Source organism: Spea bombifrons, chromosome 2 (assembly GCF_027358695.1).
Source record: "Spea bombifrons isolate aSpeBom1 chromosome 2, aSpeBom1.2.pri, whole genome shotgun sequence".
NCBI classification, from domain to species: Eukaryota; Metazoa; Chordata; class Amphibia; order Anura; family Pelobatidae; genus Spea; species Spea bombifrons.
In genome coordinates this window covers 140,732,813-140,748,992 of record NC_071088.1, presented here as the reverse complement: position 1 = coordinate 140,748,992, position 16,180 = coordinate 140,732,813, and the positions used below count along the sequence as shown (strand labels likewise).

At 41.4% G+C, this 16,180-nt stretch overlaps 3 protein-coding genes across 3 annotated transcripts; all 3 read left to right on the top strand.

Moving 5' to 3' along the window:
- Positions 1 to 255: 255 nt before the first annotated feature.
- Positions 256 to 1,254, top strand: LOC128473953 (olfactory receptor 52A1-like). The gene has a single exon (XM_053456175.1). The coding sequence runs from the start codon at positions 280 to 282 to the stop codon at positions 1,252 to 1,254; it is 975 nt and encodes a 324-aa protein (XP_053312150.1). The 5' UTR covers positions 256 to 279.
- Positions 1,255 to 8,659: 7,405 nt separating this feature from the next.
- On the top strand, positions 8,660 to 9,626 carry LOC128475433 (olfactory receptor 52A1-like). The gene has a single exon (XM_053457932.1). It carries the CDS (start codon positions 8,660 to 8,662, stop codon positions 9,614 to 9,616), a length of 957 nt encoding a protein of 318 aa, XP_053313907.1. The 3' UTR covers positions 9,617 to 9,626.
- Positions 9,627 to 14,513: 4,887 nt separating this feature from the next.
- On the top strand, positions 14,514 to 15,584 carry LOC128475432 (olfactory receptor 52A1-like). The gene has a single exon (XM_053457931.1). The coding sequence runs from the start codon at positions 14,553 to 14,555 to the stop codon at positions 15,525 to 15,527; it is 975 nt and encodes a 324-aa protein (XP_053313906.1). The 5' UTR covers positions 14,514 to 14,552; the 3' UTR covers positions 15,528 to 15,584.
- The last annotated feature ends 596 nt before the right edge of the window (positions 15,585 to 16,180 follow it).

The window sequence follows — 16,180 nt, the reverse complement described above, 5'->3', positions numbered from 1 at the left end:
CTAAAGCAAAGTCTCTCTAAAGCAAAGCCCTGTTTGCCTATGAGGCCAGTATACTCAATGAGTAAGAGCAGTATACTCAATGATGGACAGCATACTTTTGCTGCATATACTCTAATTGTCCTCAAAATGTTATTATGATCCTTGTATGTTCATCCACAGCGGATAAAAAGCTCAAGTCTAAGAATAACAATCACGTGTAATTTTCTATTTATACAACTTTCAGAATTTATCCAACAGATTTACAGCTCCTCAGAGGCAGCTCCTCCAAACCCAGACTGCATGAACTTCCAATTTAACACGTCTGCCCACAATGCCACCTCCTTTCAGCCAACTTTCTTCATCTTGGTCGGGATCCCTGGCCTGGAGGATTCACAGCGTTGGGTCGGTATTGTCTTCTGCTTGGCCTACATTATCGCACTGATTGGAAACATGACATTAGTGGTCGTCATCCCAATGTTTCCCAGTCTCCATGGACCAATGTTTATATTTCTCATGTTATTAGCATCCAATGACATCCTGCTGGGTGTCAGCATAGTCCCTAAAATGTTGTCCATCTTCTTCTCCGGTTCCAGACTCATCCTTTTTGATGCCTGTCTAGTCCAGATGTTTTTCCTCCATTCCTTCTCAAGCATTGAATCCGGCCTGTTACTGGCAATGGCGTTTGACCGGTATGTCGCCATCTGCAAACCTCTCAGATATTCCTCCATCGTGACCAGCAGACTCATAGTGAAAATCATCATTATGTTGTGTGTCCGGCCAGTAGTTTTGATTGTTCCGTGTCTCCTTTTGATCAAACGGTTTAAGTTGTTTAAGACTAATATTATCTCTCACTCTTACTGTGAGCACATGGCTGTGGTGAAACTTGCCGACGCGGACATCCGTGTGAACAGCGCGTGGGGTCTACTGGTGGCTTTTACCCTCGTGGGAAATGATCTTCTATTTATTTCTCTGTCATACGGCAGGATTTTCCAAGCAGTCTACAGACTCCCATCCACAGAAGCTCGACTGAAGGCATTTAACACGTGTACGCCCCATATCTGTGTCTTTCTAAGCTTCTACATTCTGGCATGTTTCTCCTTTTTATCTCACCGTTACGGGAAACACATTCCATCCTATATCCACATTATTCTATCAGATTTGTACCTCCTCGTTCCACCCATGATAAATCCACTCATGTACGGCATGAAGACAAAACTTATAAGTGAACACGTGTGGAAACTTCTAATTAAAGTAAAAACATGTTCATGGCGTTGACCCCACATCTCATTGGTTGATACTTTTATTATTTTTTTGCCATGGCCAGCACTCACTAATAAAAATATTTAATTATATAGTTTTCTTTCTTTAAGGTATCTGGTTGCAGGTCTAATATTTAGTGGAGGTAGCTTATCTAGCATCAAGTCATCTGTGGTTGATTCATTGCGCAGGCTGAGTTTTGGTCACGGTCTGACATCAGCACCCAGTTACCCAACAGTCCTTTCATCCTGATCCACTTTTGTTTTCTTTCCCCCACTAATCCTCGCTCTATCTCGCTCTCCTCAAAAACTCTCTACAAGTTCAGAATCCAAAAGACAAGAATTGTACAAGAATTGTGAATGGAAAAAAGTTAAAGGTAGAGAATGTCGGTACGTTATTATCTGAAACTGGAAATTTGGTCGTTGAGGACAGAGAGAAAGCCGACATCTTAAATGCTTTTTTTTCTTCTGTTTATACCAAGGAAGAACCAATGACGGAGCCCCTCCCTGCTGGCTAATTTTAAGGAACCGTTGCAGCAAACATGGGATTGGCTGACACAATAAAAAGTGCTCAAGCAATTAAATACTGTTAAGGTAGACAAGGCCCCTGGGCCGGATGGTATACACCCAAGGGTACTGAAGGAGTTAAGCCTAATTCTGGCCCAGTCACTATTGCTAATCTTTAGGGATTCTTTCAGCTCGGGCATAGTTCCATTAGATTGGCGCGAGGCAGATGTTGTGCCCATATTTAAAAAGGGATCAAAATCTCAACCGGGCAATTACCGGCCAGTAAGCTTCACATCGATAGTGGGGAAATTATTTGAAGGGATACTAAAGGTTATATAAATAAAAGATAATAATAATTATAATAAAGGTTATATAAATAAAAGATAATAATAATAAAGGTTATATAAATAAAAGATAATAATAATTATAATAAAGGTTATATAAATAAAAGATAATAATAATAATAAAGGTTATATAAATAAAAGATAATAATAATTATAATAAAGGTTATATAAATAAAAGATAATAATAATAAAGGTATACATTCAAGATCATATCTTGATCCAGAATCCAATCAGTAGAAGTCAGCATGGATTTGTGAAAGACGGATCTCGTCAAACCAACCTAACTACGAAGAAGTTAGTAAAAATATACAGACCTGGGGGTGGCCGTAGATGGGATTTATCTGGACTTTGCCAAGGCGTTTGATACGGTCTCGCATAAAAGGCTACTCTATCAATGAACAGAAATAGGCTTCGGGGCAAATGTCTGTCTGTGGATCCGAAATCGGCTGAAAGATAGAATGGAGAGGGTTGTTGCGAATGGATGTTTCTCAGCCTGTACGCAGGTATTAAGTGGAGGCCTCAGGGGTCTCTCCTCGGTCCTCTTCTTTTTAATTTATTTATAAAAGATCTCCCAGGCTGCATTGAGAGCCATGTCACAGTTTTTGCTGATGACACAAAATTAGGCCAGGTAATTCAGACTAATCTTGATGTTTCTTCTTTGCAGGAAGATTTAGACAGAGTTGAGGGCCGGGCGTGCGAGTGGCAGATGAGGTTCAACATCGATAAATGCAAAGTTACGCATTATGGTAAAAATAATAAAAATGCGACCAATTCTTTGAATGGAATATCCTTGGGGGAAACTACCAATGAGAAGGATTTAGGAATAACGGTTGACAACAGACTTGACAACAGTGTGCAATGCCAGCGAGCAGCTGCGAGGGCCAATAAGGTTTTGGCATGCATAAAAAGAGGTATTGATTCAAGGGAGGAGGATATTATCTGACTCTTTACAGGTCATTGGTAAGACCTCACCTTGAATACGCGGTACAATTCTGGGCACCGGTCCTTAAAAAGGACATTATGGAACTAGAAAAAGTACAAAGGAGGGCTACGAAATTAATAAGGGGATTGGGAGATACTCGTTATGAAGAGAGACTAAAAAAGTTAAAATTATATATGCTAGAAAAATGGCGTCTCAGAGGGGATATGATAATATTATATAAATATACAAGGGGCCGATATACATTATATAAATATATGCAGGGCCGATATAACGAGCTCTTCGGTGACCTGTTCATTAACAGAAATATACAAAGAACAAGAGGTCATCCTCTGAGACTGGAAGAGCGGAGATTTCATAGACAACAAAGGAAGGGATTCTTTACAGTGAGGGCAGTAAAGGTACGGAATCCACTGCCAAGGGAGGTAGATGCCTTCAAAAGGGGCCTCAATATTTTTTTAGAAAGGCACGATATACAGGGGTATAAATAGAATAACATTAATATTTTAGAGCTTCTGGATCCAAGGAGAAATCCGATTGCCTTTTGGAGTCAAGAAGGAATTTTTTCCCCTGATGGCAGAACTCGAAGTATCTTAATTAGGGTTTTTTTTGCCTTCTTTTGGATCAAGAATAGAAAGGTTAGGTAGAAGGGTTGAACTTGATGGACTTAGGTCTTTTTTCAACCTTATGAACTATGTAATTTCCTAGGCCTTTGTGAAGGTTAACGTTAGAACGAAGAGTCAGCAGATCATTATTATAATAATTATTATTAATTTAGGAAAAAAAGAAAAAGAAATATAAGACTACCCTATAACAAAAAGCGTTTTAGTAGTAAATATTTATTCATGTAAACTATTTTTTTCATATTTACTAAAAACTATGATTGAGAAAAATGTTTTTTTTTTCATTTAATTTGCCAACCTGCCCCAGTTATGCACATCTGCCCCCCCAGATTTGCCTTATACCCCCTATATGCCACTCTGCCTCCCAGATATGCCTCTTGACCCCCTATTTGCCACTCTGCCCCCAGATTTGTCTTATACCCCCTATATGCCAAGCTGCCCCCCAGATATGCTTTATACACCCCTATTTGTCACTCTGCCTCCCTGATATTCCTTTTAACCCCCTATATGCCACTCTGCCTCCCTGATATTCTTTTTAACCCCTATATGCCACTCTGCCTCTAGAAAGCCCTTATACCCCCATATGCCAGTCTTACCCTCCCCCGACTTACCAGTGCTTCCCTATACTTTTCCCCCATGCTTCAGATTCCTTGGTGTGCAGTTGGGGGCAGCAGGTGGAGGTCTGCACGATGTGCACAGACAACCTCCGCTGCTGCCGGCACTTCTATGAATGAGCACCGGAAGGTCATGTGATGTCGTAGAAGCCCCGGCGGCAGTGGAGGTTGTCTGCACGCATCGCACAGACCTCCTCTGGCTGCCGGAGAGGAGGATCCGGTTCCCCTTCAGTGTTGCGGGGGATCTGGATCTTAGTCTTGTAGTCAGACCTCTATTTGAGGTCTGATTAGAAGACGACTTCGAATATAAAACGAGGGTTATTATTCAGAGCATTAGTAAAAATTGGCTTACACAGGTCTATGACTATATTTGGTCGTTTACATCACCAGATGTCTAGTCTTTATGCTGTCATTTGCGGTTTTTGCCTATATTTTGTTAAGGAATTAAGGAGAGAAGTCTGCGATCTGGACTCTCCCCTGTGTACATGTCAGGGTCCCCGCCAGCGTCGCAGTTACTCACCGGAGTACCCGCTTGTTCACACCGCCAGGTCCCTCGTCACGTCTGACGCTTCCTCCTCCACAGCCACCTCAAACCCTCACAAAACTTTATCCGTTCCCCGACACAAACAGCGGGGAACGCGCGCGAGTGATGCCCTTGGGCGTGACGTTCACTGGCGGGGTATTCAAAAACTGAGCACTGAGGATCAGTGTGCTGTGTAGACCTCTGTTCCTTCCTGTTATCCCTGATTGACTCCTTGTGTACCAGACCCGGCTATCCTGCATAACGCTGATTAACCGCTTGTGTACCAGACCTGGCTATCCTGCATAACGTTGATTAACCGCTTGTGTACCAGACCCGGCTAGCCTGCATAACGCTGATTAACTGCTTGTATACCAGACTCGGCTATCCTACATTACGCTGATTGACCTCTTGTGTACCAGACCCGACTATCCTGCATATCCGACTCCGCGACCTCCGCTTCTGGCGCCTGTTGCTGCCTCACAGTACACTTGAATAAAGAAGCTCTTGCTTATTCAACTCATTGAAATGGTGTCGTCAAACGTGTTACCGACATTCACAATAGAACCATTTATTACAAATTATTTGGATTTATCGAGTCCGGTGATAAAAAAAAAATATTTAACCACTTAAAAAAATTAAAAACAATATGGCTGCCACAAAATATTTTTCTTCATCAACAGACGTCTTACAAGCATCTATTAAAGATGGAGATTTGCTGATATTTTAGGGATTAAACCCAAATAAAGAAGCATGGGTGCATCGAGAATCTCTGTATGATATTTTAGAGATAAGGAATTGCCCAGGTGCCAGATGGCCAGTCCAGGCCTGTGTATAGCTGCAGACCCTCACGCCGCTAGTACTTCGGCCTGTCACAGCCCTGCTGCCCATTTTAATGATACACCTTAAATAAAGAAGGTTTGTCTTAATGCAGCAAACAGTGACGTAAAGAAAGCTACCAGAAACTTCTCAATTCCTTATCATCTGCTGGAGCGGCAGATCGGGAGCTGGGGCATGTAGCGGGTGGATCTGCCCGGCCGCCTGCGGTGTGTGAGAGTAGAAACGTAACGCGCGGCTTCTCTTATTCAGCCGCCGGATGCACTTCATATAATTAGGCAGCCGGCCTTAAAGTGCCAGCGCCGTCTCCTTACCCCCGGTCTCGGCCTGCATGTAACTAAATCATAAACTGAAGTAGATGTCAGGGTCATCGAACACCAAAATGAATCAGAACCGGGTATATTTAACCAACGGCTCCTCTTTCACCATATTAACCCTCTCTGCACCAGCACTGATAATAAAGCAGCGCAGACAGAATATGCGTTATATACAGAATCAAAATAATTAAACCCAGCTTTACATCTCTTATTTCTCCCAGTCTGAGGGCTGAATATTATTCTTGAATGTACCCGTTCCCTGCTTAAAGACAGGTTGGAGGAACGGAACCCAGTGTGACTGTGCCCCCAAAATTATGGGGCATGTTAAGGAATGACACAGAGTTAGGGGCCAAAATATTAATCAACAAAAAGAGTAAACCTGTGTTTATTGCACGGAGCTCACTCTAAAAATAGTACTGCTGACCGGCAGCATTTTGGGAGCCGCTCGGCACGTTGGGCTTTCCAGGCGGGGATCGGCCTGCAGGGAAAACGTCACACGGTACAAATATCTGTGAGATTCAGCAGCCGAGGCGAGGATCGGGGTCTGAGCTGCACCCAGGTAAGTGTCTGTATAACGGGGGGCAGGAGCGGGGCTGGTGGGGCATTTACCTTTAGTAATTAGCAGTGATAGCTGGATATGTCTGACTCTCCTGCCGTCTCGGCATCCGCCGGCGTCTCGTTCCCTGTCTGACGCTCACAGAGATCCCCAACTCTGAAAACGGATTTATTTCTGAATGATAATAAATTCTAGATCTTTCCGCAGCGAGAGAAATCTCTGCAGTTATTTCCTAGATTTTAGTGTAAAAGCTCCATGGAGTAAGAAGGCGACATAAGAACCGCGTCTCGGCCTCCTACATGAGCTGCATAATAGACTCATAACACAGTAACAGAGGGAACAGCCGGAGCTGGCAATCCAGAAGAAGGTAAAATTGTACATTTTAATGAGATTACCGTATTTGCTCAATTATAAGACAAAGTTTTTCTCACAGCAAATGCTTCAAATAGAGGTCTGACTATGAGACTAAGATCCAGATCCCCTGCAGCGCATAAGGCATTTCTGTAGGCAGAGTGCTCTATGATATGCCTTTTAACCCCCTTAATGCCACTCTGCCTCCAGATATGCGTTTTAACCCCCTTTATGCCACTCTGCCTCCATAAATGCCTTTTTAACCCTCTATACGCCACTCTGCCTCCTGAAATGCCTTATACCTCCCTATATGCCACTCTGCCCCATAATATGCCTTTTAACACCCTAAATGCCAGATTGGCATATAGGGGTATAAGGCAATTCTGGAGGCAGAGTGGCACATAGGGGGTCAAAGGGCATATCATGGGGCAGAGTGGCATATAGAGGGTTAAAAGGCATATCATGGGGCACAATGGCATTTAGAGGGTTAAAAGGCATATCATGGGGCACAGTGGCATTTAGAGGGTTAAAAGGCATATCATGGGGCACAGTGGCATTTAGAGGGTTAAAAGAGGATTTAAATGGTTAAAAGGCATATCATGGCGCACAGTGGCATATAGGGAGTATAAGGCATTTCTGGGGCAGAGTGGAAAGCCCGGGGGCAGATGTGCATAACTGGAGGGGGGGCAGGTTGGAAAATAAAAGGAAATAAAAAGAAAAACATTTTACTGGTAAAACTTTTTTCCTATAGGGTCGTCTTATATTCAGGCTTTTTCTTTTTTCCTAAATTAATATTCAGATTTTGGGGGGTCGTCTTATAATCGAGCAAATACAGTAAATCAGCCTCCATGGTAAATGCAGGAGAAGAAATAGTTTCACTCTCCTGTAACTCACTGTTTAGTGAATAAAGCCCACTGCCTGCCGCTCACAGTCTCCTTTCCACTAATAAGATGTACAGAGATCTGATTAAAATTCCTTTACCGGCTGGGAGTGATATCGAGGGACTCGCAGCGAGAATCCGGACAGATTCCCCGTCTGCTTCCAGATTTAAACAGACAGGGACGGTCAGGGGAGGAAAAAGAGTTTGAAGCGTGAGTGCAGCTCCTAACACTTCCCAGCGACACCAAAAATATAAAAGTATTTGGACTTTTATATTTCTGCTATAGATAAAAAAGCAAAAAATAAAAAAACTGATTATAAACAGAACGTTCAATCTAAGATCTCCGTGGAATACAATTTCCAAACGTCAGAAATAACTTGGTTGAAATGAAATTTAATTATCATATTCCTCGGTAATCGTATTGATTAACATGTACAAAAAGAAAAGGAAAAAGAAACAAAAAAGTAATGTATTTAAACAGGATATTGGTGGGGCTGGAAGCGGTAAACGGCCACGCCTTACTGTTTGAAGTAGTTTGTTCCAGGATACAGAGGAGAATAGATTGCACCCCTTACTGTATGAAGTGGTATGTTCCAATTTAGTGCGTACAGTAGATTCCATGTACCAAGGAGTCTGTCTCAGGCACAAAAAGGGCCTGCCTGCTCTGTGATACCCCGCTTGTCAGTGAGGGCAATATCCTCTGTGTGTAAGGGCAGTACACTCAATGAGTGAGGCTAGTACGCTCAGTGAGCAGGAACAGTATACTTTTGCTGCATAGACTCTGATTGTCCACAATTATATTAAACTTTTGTGGTAATCGACAGCGGATACAAAGCTCAAGTCTAAGAATATCAATCATGTGTGTTTAGTTTTTGTATTTATATAACTTTCAGAATTTACCCAACAGGTCTACGGATGGACTTCCAATTTAAGTCATGTCTGTCCCCAATGTAACCTCCTTCTACCCGACTTTCTTCATCTTGGTCGGAATTCCTGGCCTGCAGGATTCACAGCGTTGGGTCGGTATTGTTGTCTGTTTGATCTATATAATTTCCGTGATAGGAAACATGACATTAGTGGTCTTTATCTCACATTCTCACAGTCTCCATGGGCCAATGTTTATATTTCTCCTGTTATTGGCATCCAATGACATCCTGCTGGGTGTCAGCATAGTCCCTAAGATGTTGTCCATCTTCTTCTCCGGTTCCAGACTCATCCTTTTTGATGTTTGTCTGGTCCAGATGTTTTTCCTCCATTCCTTCACAGGCATTGAATCTGGGCTGCTACTGGCAATGGCGTTTGACCGGTACGTCGCCATCTGCAAACCTCTCAGATATTCCTCCATCGTGACCAGCAGACTCATAGTGAAGATCATCGTTATGTTGTGTGTCCGGCCAGTAGTTTTGTTTGTTCCGTGTATTCTTTTGGTCAAACGGTTTAAGTCGTTCAAGACTAATATTATCTATCACTCTTACTGTGAGCACATGGCTGTGGTGAAACTTGCCGACGCGGACATCCGTGTGAACAGCGTGTTGGGTCTACTGGTGGCTTTTACCCTCGTGGGAAATGATCTTCTATTTATTTCTCTGTCATATGGCAGGATTTTCCAAGCAGTCTACAGACTCCCATCCACAGAAGCTCGAGTGAAGGCATTTAACACGTGTACGCCCCATATCTGTGTCTTTCTAAGCTTTTACACCCTGGGTATCTTCTCGTTTTTATCTCACCGTTACGGCAAGCGCATTCCATCCTATATCCACATTATTCTATCAGATTTGTACCTCCTCGTTCCACCCATGATAAATCCACTCATGTACGGCATGAAGACAAAACTGATCCGTGAACACGTGTGGAAATTTCTATGTAATATCAAAACATGTTCATGGCGTTGACCTTTCACCCCACATCTCATTGGTCACACAATAGAAAAAGATGTTTGTCCTCACACGGCAGGCGCTCCATCTCATCAATACCAGCGCTCAATACCAAACCTACAGACACATCCTAAACGATTGGGAGCGAGTGTAATATCTCTCTGCCGATGTACACCCTAACCATTTTACCTTTCTGTACCCACTCCCGTTCTTTTGAATTGTCTATAAAACAAATAAACATTTGATTTACCCTAAAAATGACGTTCAATTTTACTGTTACAGGGCAAATAACAAAATAATACATACAATAAAACCTAACTCCATTTTCAAGCATTAACTAAACAGAAAGTCAGCCCTGACCGTGGTGCTGAACCACTAAACGGTTTATCAGCCACTTCACTCGCCCTGTAACGTAACACAAACTACCACAAATGCCCCGTTATAAAGGCACCCCTGAGGTAATTAGTCTGCAAGTGCTTGAAAAGGGAAGAGACCCAGCAATGTACTGGGACCTAAATACCTCCCTCCTAGGACTCCTGCCTGCTTCACAATATATACACGCACACATACACTATATATATATATATATATATATATATATATATATATATACACACACACACATACACTATATATATATATATATAACACACACATATACACAATATTTATATATAAACACATATACACTATATACATATAAAAAACACACACAGATACACTATATATATATATATATATACATACGCATATACTCTCTCTCTATATATATATAAACATTTACACTATATATATATATATATATATATATATATATATATATATATATATATATATATATATATATATATATATATATATATATATATATAACACGCTGAGTGCGCTGATTTAGAGATTGTGTATGGCTTTGGTCTTCAGCAGCACCCCCTTATAATTAATGCTAGCTCAGGTGAGTGCTTCCTTTTTGTATTTGTTTATATATAAAACACACACACACATATACACTATATATATATATATATATATATACATACATACGCATATACGTTCTCTCTCTCTATATATAAATATTTATATATATATATATATATAAACATATAAACACACACGTATACACACACAATATATATTTATAAACACACATATACACTATATAGATATATAAACACACATATACACTATATACACACACATACACAATATATATATATAAACACGCACACATATACACTATATATATATATATATATATATAAGCACACACACATATACTATATATATTAATGCAGATATTAATAAATGTAACAGGTTTTGTGTAGAGTCACCAATTGCTGAACAGGCCTCAATCTTTAGGCCTCAATCCCCAGGCCTCCCACATCCAGCACCAAACAACCCCAAACGGAGAAGCCAGGCGCAAGCCCCACTCCCTGCCCATTTCCCCTTTAAAAGGTCGCTATGGTAGCTGGAGACCAAAAGTACCCAGGCATGTTAATGTAATTATTCTAGGGGGCCCCTTATAACTGCGTTGCCCTGAGGCCCCACTTGGGAGGTCTGATCATGAGGACCCTAATACTGCATTTTCTGGATAATTTTGTTATTTGAAGATAAATCTTTCTATATTTCATTTTCTATTTAAGGTGTATCATTAAAATAAGCAGCAGGGCTGTGACAGGCCGGAGTACTAGCGGCGTGAGGGTCACTCGCTTATCAGCTATCCACAGGCCTGGGCAAATTCCTGGTGGGCCGCTGGCTGAGAAAGCCACACACGCTGGAGCGGCAGATCGGGAGCTGGAGCATGTAGCGGGTGGATCTGTCCGGCCGCCTGCGGTGTGTGAGAGTAGAAACGTAACGCGCGGCTTCTCTTATTCAGCCGCCGAATGCACTTCATATAATTAGGCAGCCGGCCTTAAAGTGCCAGCGCCGTCTCCTTACCCCCGGTCTCGGCCTGCGTGTAACTAAATCATAAACTGAAGTAGATGTCAGGGTCATCGAACACCAAAATGAATCAGAACCGGGTATATTTAACCAACGGCTCCTCTTTCACCATATTAACCCTCTCTGCACCAGCACTGATAATAAAGCAGCGCAGACAGAATATGCGTTATATACAGAATCAAAATAATTAAACCCAGCTTTACATCTCTTATTTCTCCCAGTCTGAGGGCTGAATATTATTCTTGAATGTACCCGTTCCCTGCTTGAAGACAGGTTGGAGGAACGAAACCCAGTGTGACTGTGCCCCCAAAATTATGGGGCATGTTAAGGAATGACACAGTTAGGGGCCAAATATTAATCAACAAAAAAAGTAAACCTGTGTTTATTGCACGGAGCTCACTCTAAAAATAGTACTGATGACCGGCAGCATTTTGGGAGCCGCTCGGCACGTTGGGCTTTCCAGGCGGGGATCGGCCTGCAGGGAAAACGTCACACGGTACAAATATCTGTGAGATTCAGCAGCCGAGGCGAGGATCGGGGTCTGAGCTGCACCCAGGTAAGTGTCTGTATAACGGGGGGCAGGAGCGGGGCCGGTGGGGCATTTACCTTTAGTAATTAGTAGTAATAGCTGGATATGTCTGACTCTCCTGCCATCTCGGCATCCGCCGGCGTCTCGTTCCCTGTCTGACGCTCACAGAGATCCCCAACTCTGAAAACGGATTTATTTCTGAATGATAATAAATTCTAGATCTTTCCGCAGCGAGAGAAATCTCTGCAGTTATTTCCTAGATTTTAGTGTAAAAGCTCCATGAACGAGCTGCAGCTTCACACAGAATAGACTCATAACACAATAACAGCGGAAACAAGGAAAGGGGTTGAAATGACATTTAATTATCATATTCCTCGGTAATCGCATTGATTAACATGTACCAAAGAAAAGGGAAAAATAAATAAAAAAGTAATGTACAGTATTTCCTCGATTATAAGACAAACCCCCAAAAGTTGAATATTAATTTAGGAAAAAAAGAAAAAGACTGAATATAAGACAACACCATAAGAAAAAAAGTTATATTAATTCACGTGTAAAACTATTTTTTCATATTTAATAAAAACTATGATTGATTTTTTTTAATTTCTTTTTATGTGCCACTCTGCCCCAGTTTTGCACATCTGCCCCCCGGATATGCCTTATACCCCTATATGCCACTCTGCTCCCAGATATGCCTTTTAACCCCCTATTTGCCACGCTGCCCCCAAGATATGCCTTATACACCCATATATGCCACTCTGCCTCCCTGACATGCATTTTAACCCCCTATTTGCCACTCCCCCCAGATATGCCTTATACACCCCTACATGTCACTCTGCCTCCCAGGCTTCTATGACTGAATGCCGGCATCACATGACTTTCCGGTGCTCCACCACAGAAGCCCCGGCAGAAGTGCTGGCAGCAGTGGAGATTGTCTACGTGCATCCGGCAAACGTCCCATGCAGCGCTGCAGGGATTTGGATTTTAGTCATGTAGTGAGACCGCTATTTGATGTCTTATTGTGATGGGTTCACACATTTCCTCCCATGTAATGTCTTAAAAAGAGGTTATTCTCCACCCTAAGTGATAAGTTACCAAATCTCAATTTTATACATGTGGATTCGTCTCACATTCAATAAATGAAATCGTGAGAACAATTATAAGAAAGGACTGAGAATTCAATATAGTAATTACTTATTTATTAAAAATAATAAAAATTACAGAAATCCAAAATTAAACAGAGTATAACATAGAATGCCTATTAAATCTTATATGCATGAAAAATAAAATTAAACATTCCAGTCAGTCTCGATATGAAGTCTCGCTTCAGTCTCTCGGTCTGCCCCAGATTATAAACAAAGATCTGCATATATATAAGGTTTTGTAACTAGACCTGCGTATCGCTACCTCAAAAATGGTACAAAAAGAGTACTAACGGTCAGAAAAAAATCAGGAGAGGAAAATCACCAAGGCCAAGCTGCTGATCATTTTTACTGAATACAAAAACATTCTAATCTTAAAACATTAAAAAATCTTACGTAACAGAAACTACTAGTACTGCGAAGTTAAATCCTTAACCTTAACTTCTACTGAGGCCTGAACTTCTACTGAGGCCTGTAACGGTCATTAACCTTAACTTCTACTGAGGCCTGTAACAGTCATTAACCTTAACGTCTACTGAGGCCTGTAACAGTCATTAACCTTAACGTCTACTGAGGCCTGTAACATTATTAGAAGACGACCTCGAATATAAGACAAGGGATATTTTTCAGAGCATTTGCTTGTCTTATAATCGAGCAAATCCGGTATTTAAACAGGATATTGGCGGGACGGGAAGCGGTAAACGGCCAGTGATAGATTCTTCAGGTTGCTGATTTTTTTAACCCTTGTATCCAAGGATCCCGTATGTCTTTGTCGGCCATCATGTTTCCTTATATTGTTAATTGTACATTCTAAATTAATCTGGTTTTTAACATTTTCCAAAGAATTATTAGATTTTTCCATTTTCCAGTAATGATCATTTCAGTAGCAGATAAGATACGAATCATTGAGCTTTGTTTGTTGGTTCTTAGGTATTTGTGTAAATTTGTGGTATCGGAGGAACCTTTGGGGGTAATTAAAACGTGTTTTTAACCATATTTCTGTTATTTTCACATTTGTTGATATATATATTTAATTTATATGTTTTTAACTCGTTTTGCTCACTGTCTAAAGCAAAGTCTGTCTAAAGAAAAGCCCTATTTGCCTATGAGGCCAGTATACTCAATGAGTAAGAGCAGTATACTCAATGATGGACAGCATACTTTTGCTGCATAGACTCTAATTGTCCTCAAAATGTTATTATGATCCTTGTACGTTAATCCACAGTGGATAAAAAGCTCAAGTCTAAGAATAACAATCACGTGTAATTTTCTATTTATACAACTTTCAGAATTTATCCAACAGATTTACAGCTCCTCAGAGGCAGCTCCTCCAGACCCAGACTGCATGAACTTCCAATTTAACACGTCTGCCCACAATGCCACCTCCTTTCAGCCAACTTTCTTCATCTTGGTCGGGATCCCTGGCCTGGAGGATTCACAGCGTTGGGTCGGTATTGTCTTCTGCTTGGCCTACGTTATCGCAGTGATAGGAAACATGACATTAGTGCTCGTCATCCCAATGTTTCCCAGTCTCCATGGACCAATGTTTATATTTCTCATGTTATTAGCATCCAATGACATCCTGCTGGGTGTCAGCATAGTCCCTAAAATGTTGTCCATCTTCTTCTCCAGTTCCAGACTCATCCTTTTTGATGTTTGTCTGGTCCAGATGTTTTTCCTCCATTCCTTTACAAGCATTGAATCCGGCCTGCTACTGGCAATGGCGTTTGACCGGTACGTCGCCATCTGCAAACCTCTCAGATATTCCTCCATCGTGACCAGCAGACTCATAGTGAAGATCATCGTTATGTTGTGTGTCCGGCCAGTAGTTTTGTTTGTTCCGTGTATTCTTTTGGTCAAACGGTTTAAGTCGTTCAAGACTAATATTATCTCTCACTCTTACTGTGAGCACATGGCTGTGGTGAAACTTGCCGATGCGGACATCCGTGTGAACAGCGCGTTGGGTCTACTGGTTGCTTTCACCCTGTTAGGGAATGATCTGCTGTTTATTTCACTGTCATACGGCAGGATTTTCCAAGCAGTCTACAGACTCCCATCCACAGAAGCTCGACTGAAGGCATTTAACACGTGTACGCCCCATATCTGTGTCTTTTTAAGCTTCTACATGCTTGCCTTTTTCTCCTTTTTATCTCACCGTTACGGGAAACACATTCCATCCTATATCCACATTATTCTATCAGATTTGTACCTCCTCGTTCCACCCATGATAAATCCACTCATGTACGGCATAAAGACAAAACTGATCCGTGGACACGTGTGGAAACTTCTATGTAAAATCAAAACATGTTCATGGCGTTGACCTCTCACCCCACATCTTGTAGTCACACAATAGAAATGTATCTTCGGTGATAAAAATATAGTGTCGCATTTATATATATTTACCTTTTATAATCCGTGGTATGAAATGTGTCTTTACTTGGAATTATTAGATTACCACTGTTCTGCTTTCTTGCTCTCACACTTTCATTCACTCACTCACTCTCACTCAATCTCTCCCACACTCTCATTCATTCTCTCTGTCAATATCTCTCTACCTTCTTCGCAGTAACCAATGCCGTCGGAAGATTAAGACAGAAGCACGTTTTTGACTTAATCAAGGGAAGATTCCCAACAGTTTGCCATTACAAAATACTGTTACAGGATTCTACAATATTTTGTTACGTTGTGTCTGCGAGAGAACCTGGAAGAACGGAGGATATTTGGAAGGCAAAGGTTGGTCTGTCCAAACATTGATCAGATTTAGATATTTCTTCTGTTCACTCATATTGCATTTAATGAAATAATAAAAATAACCTATAAAAAAGTATGTGTTTGAAAGCATTCTTACATTACAGCTTTTTTTCACACCTGCCTAGAACTTTTGCACAGCACTGTATGGCCAAAAGTATTAGGATACCTGACTATTACACCAACATTGGTGTATTGTTCCCCCCTTTGCAGATATAACGGCTT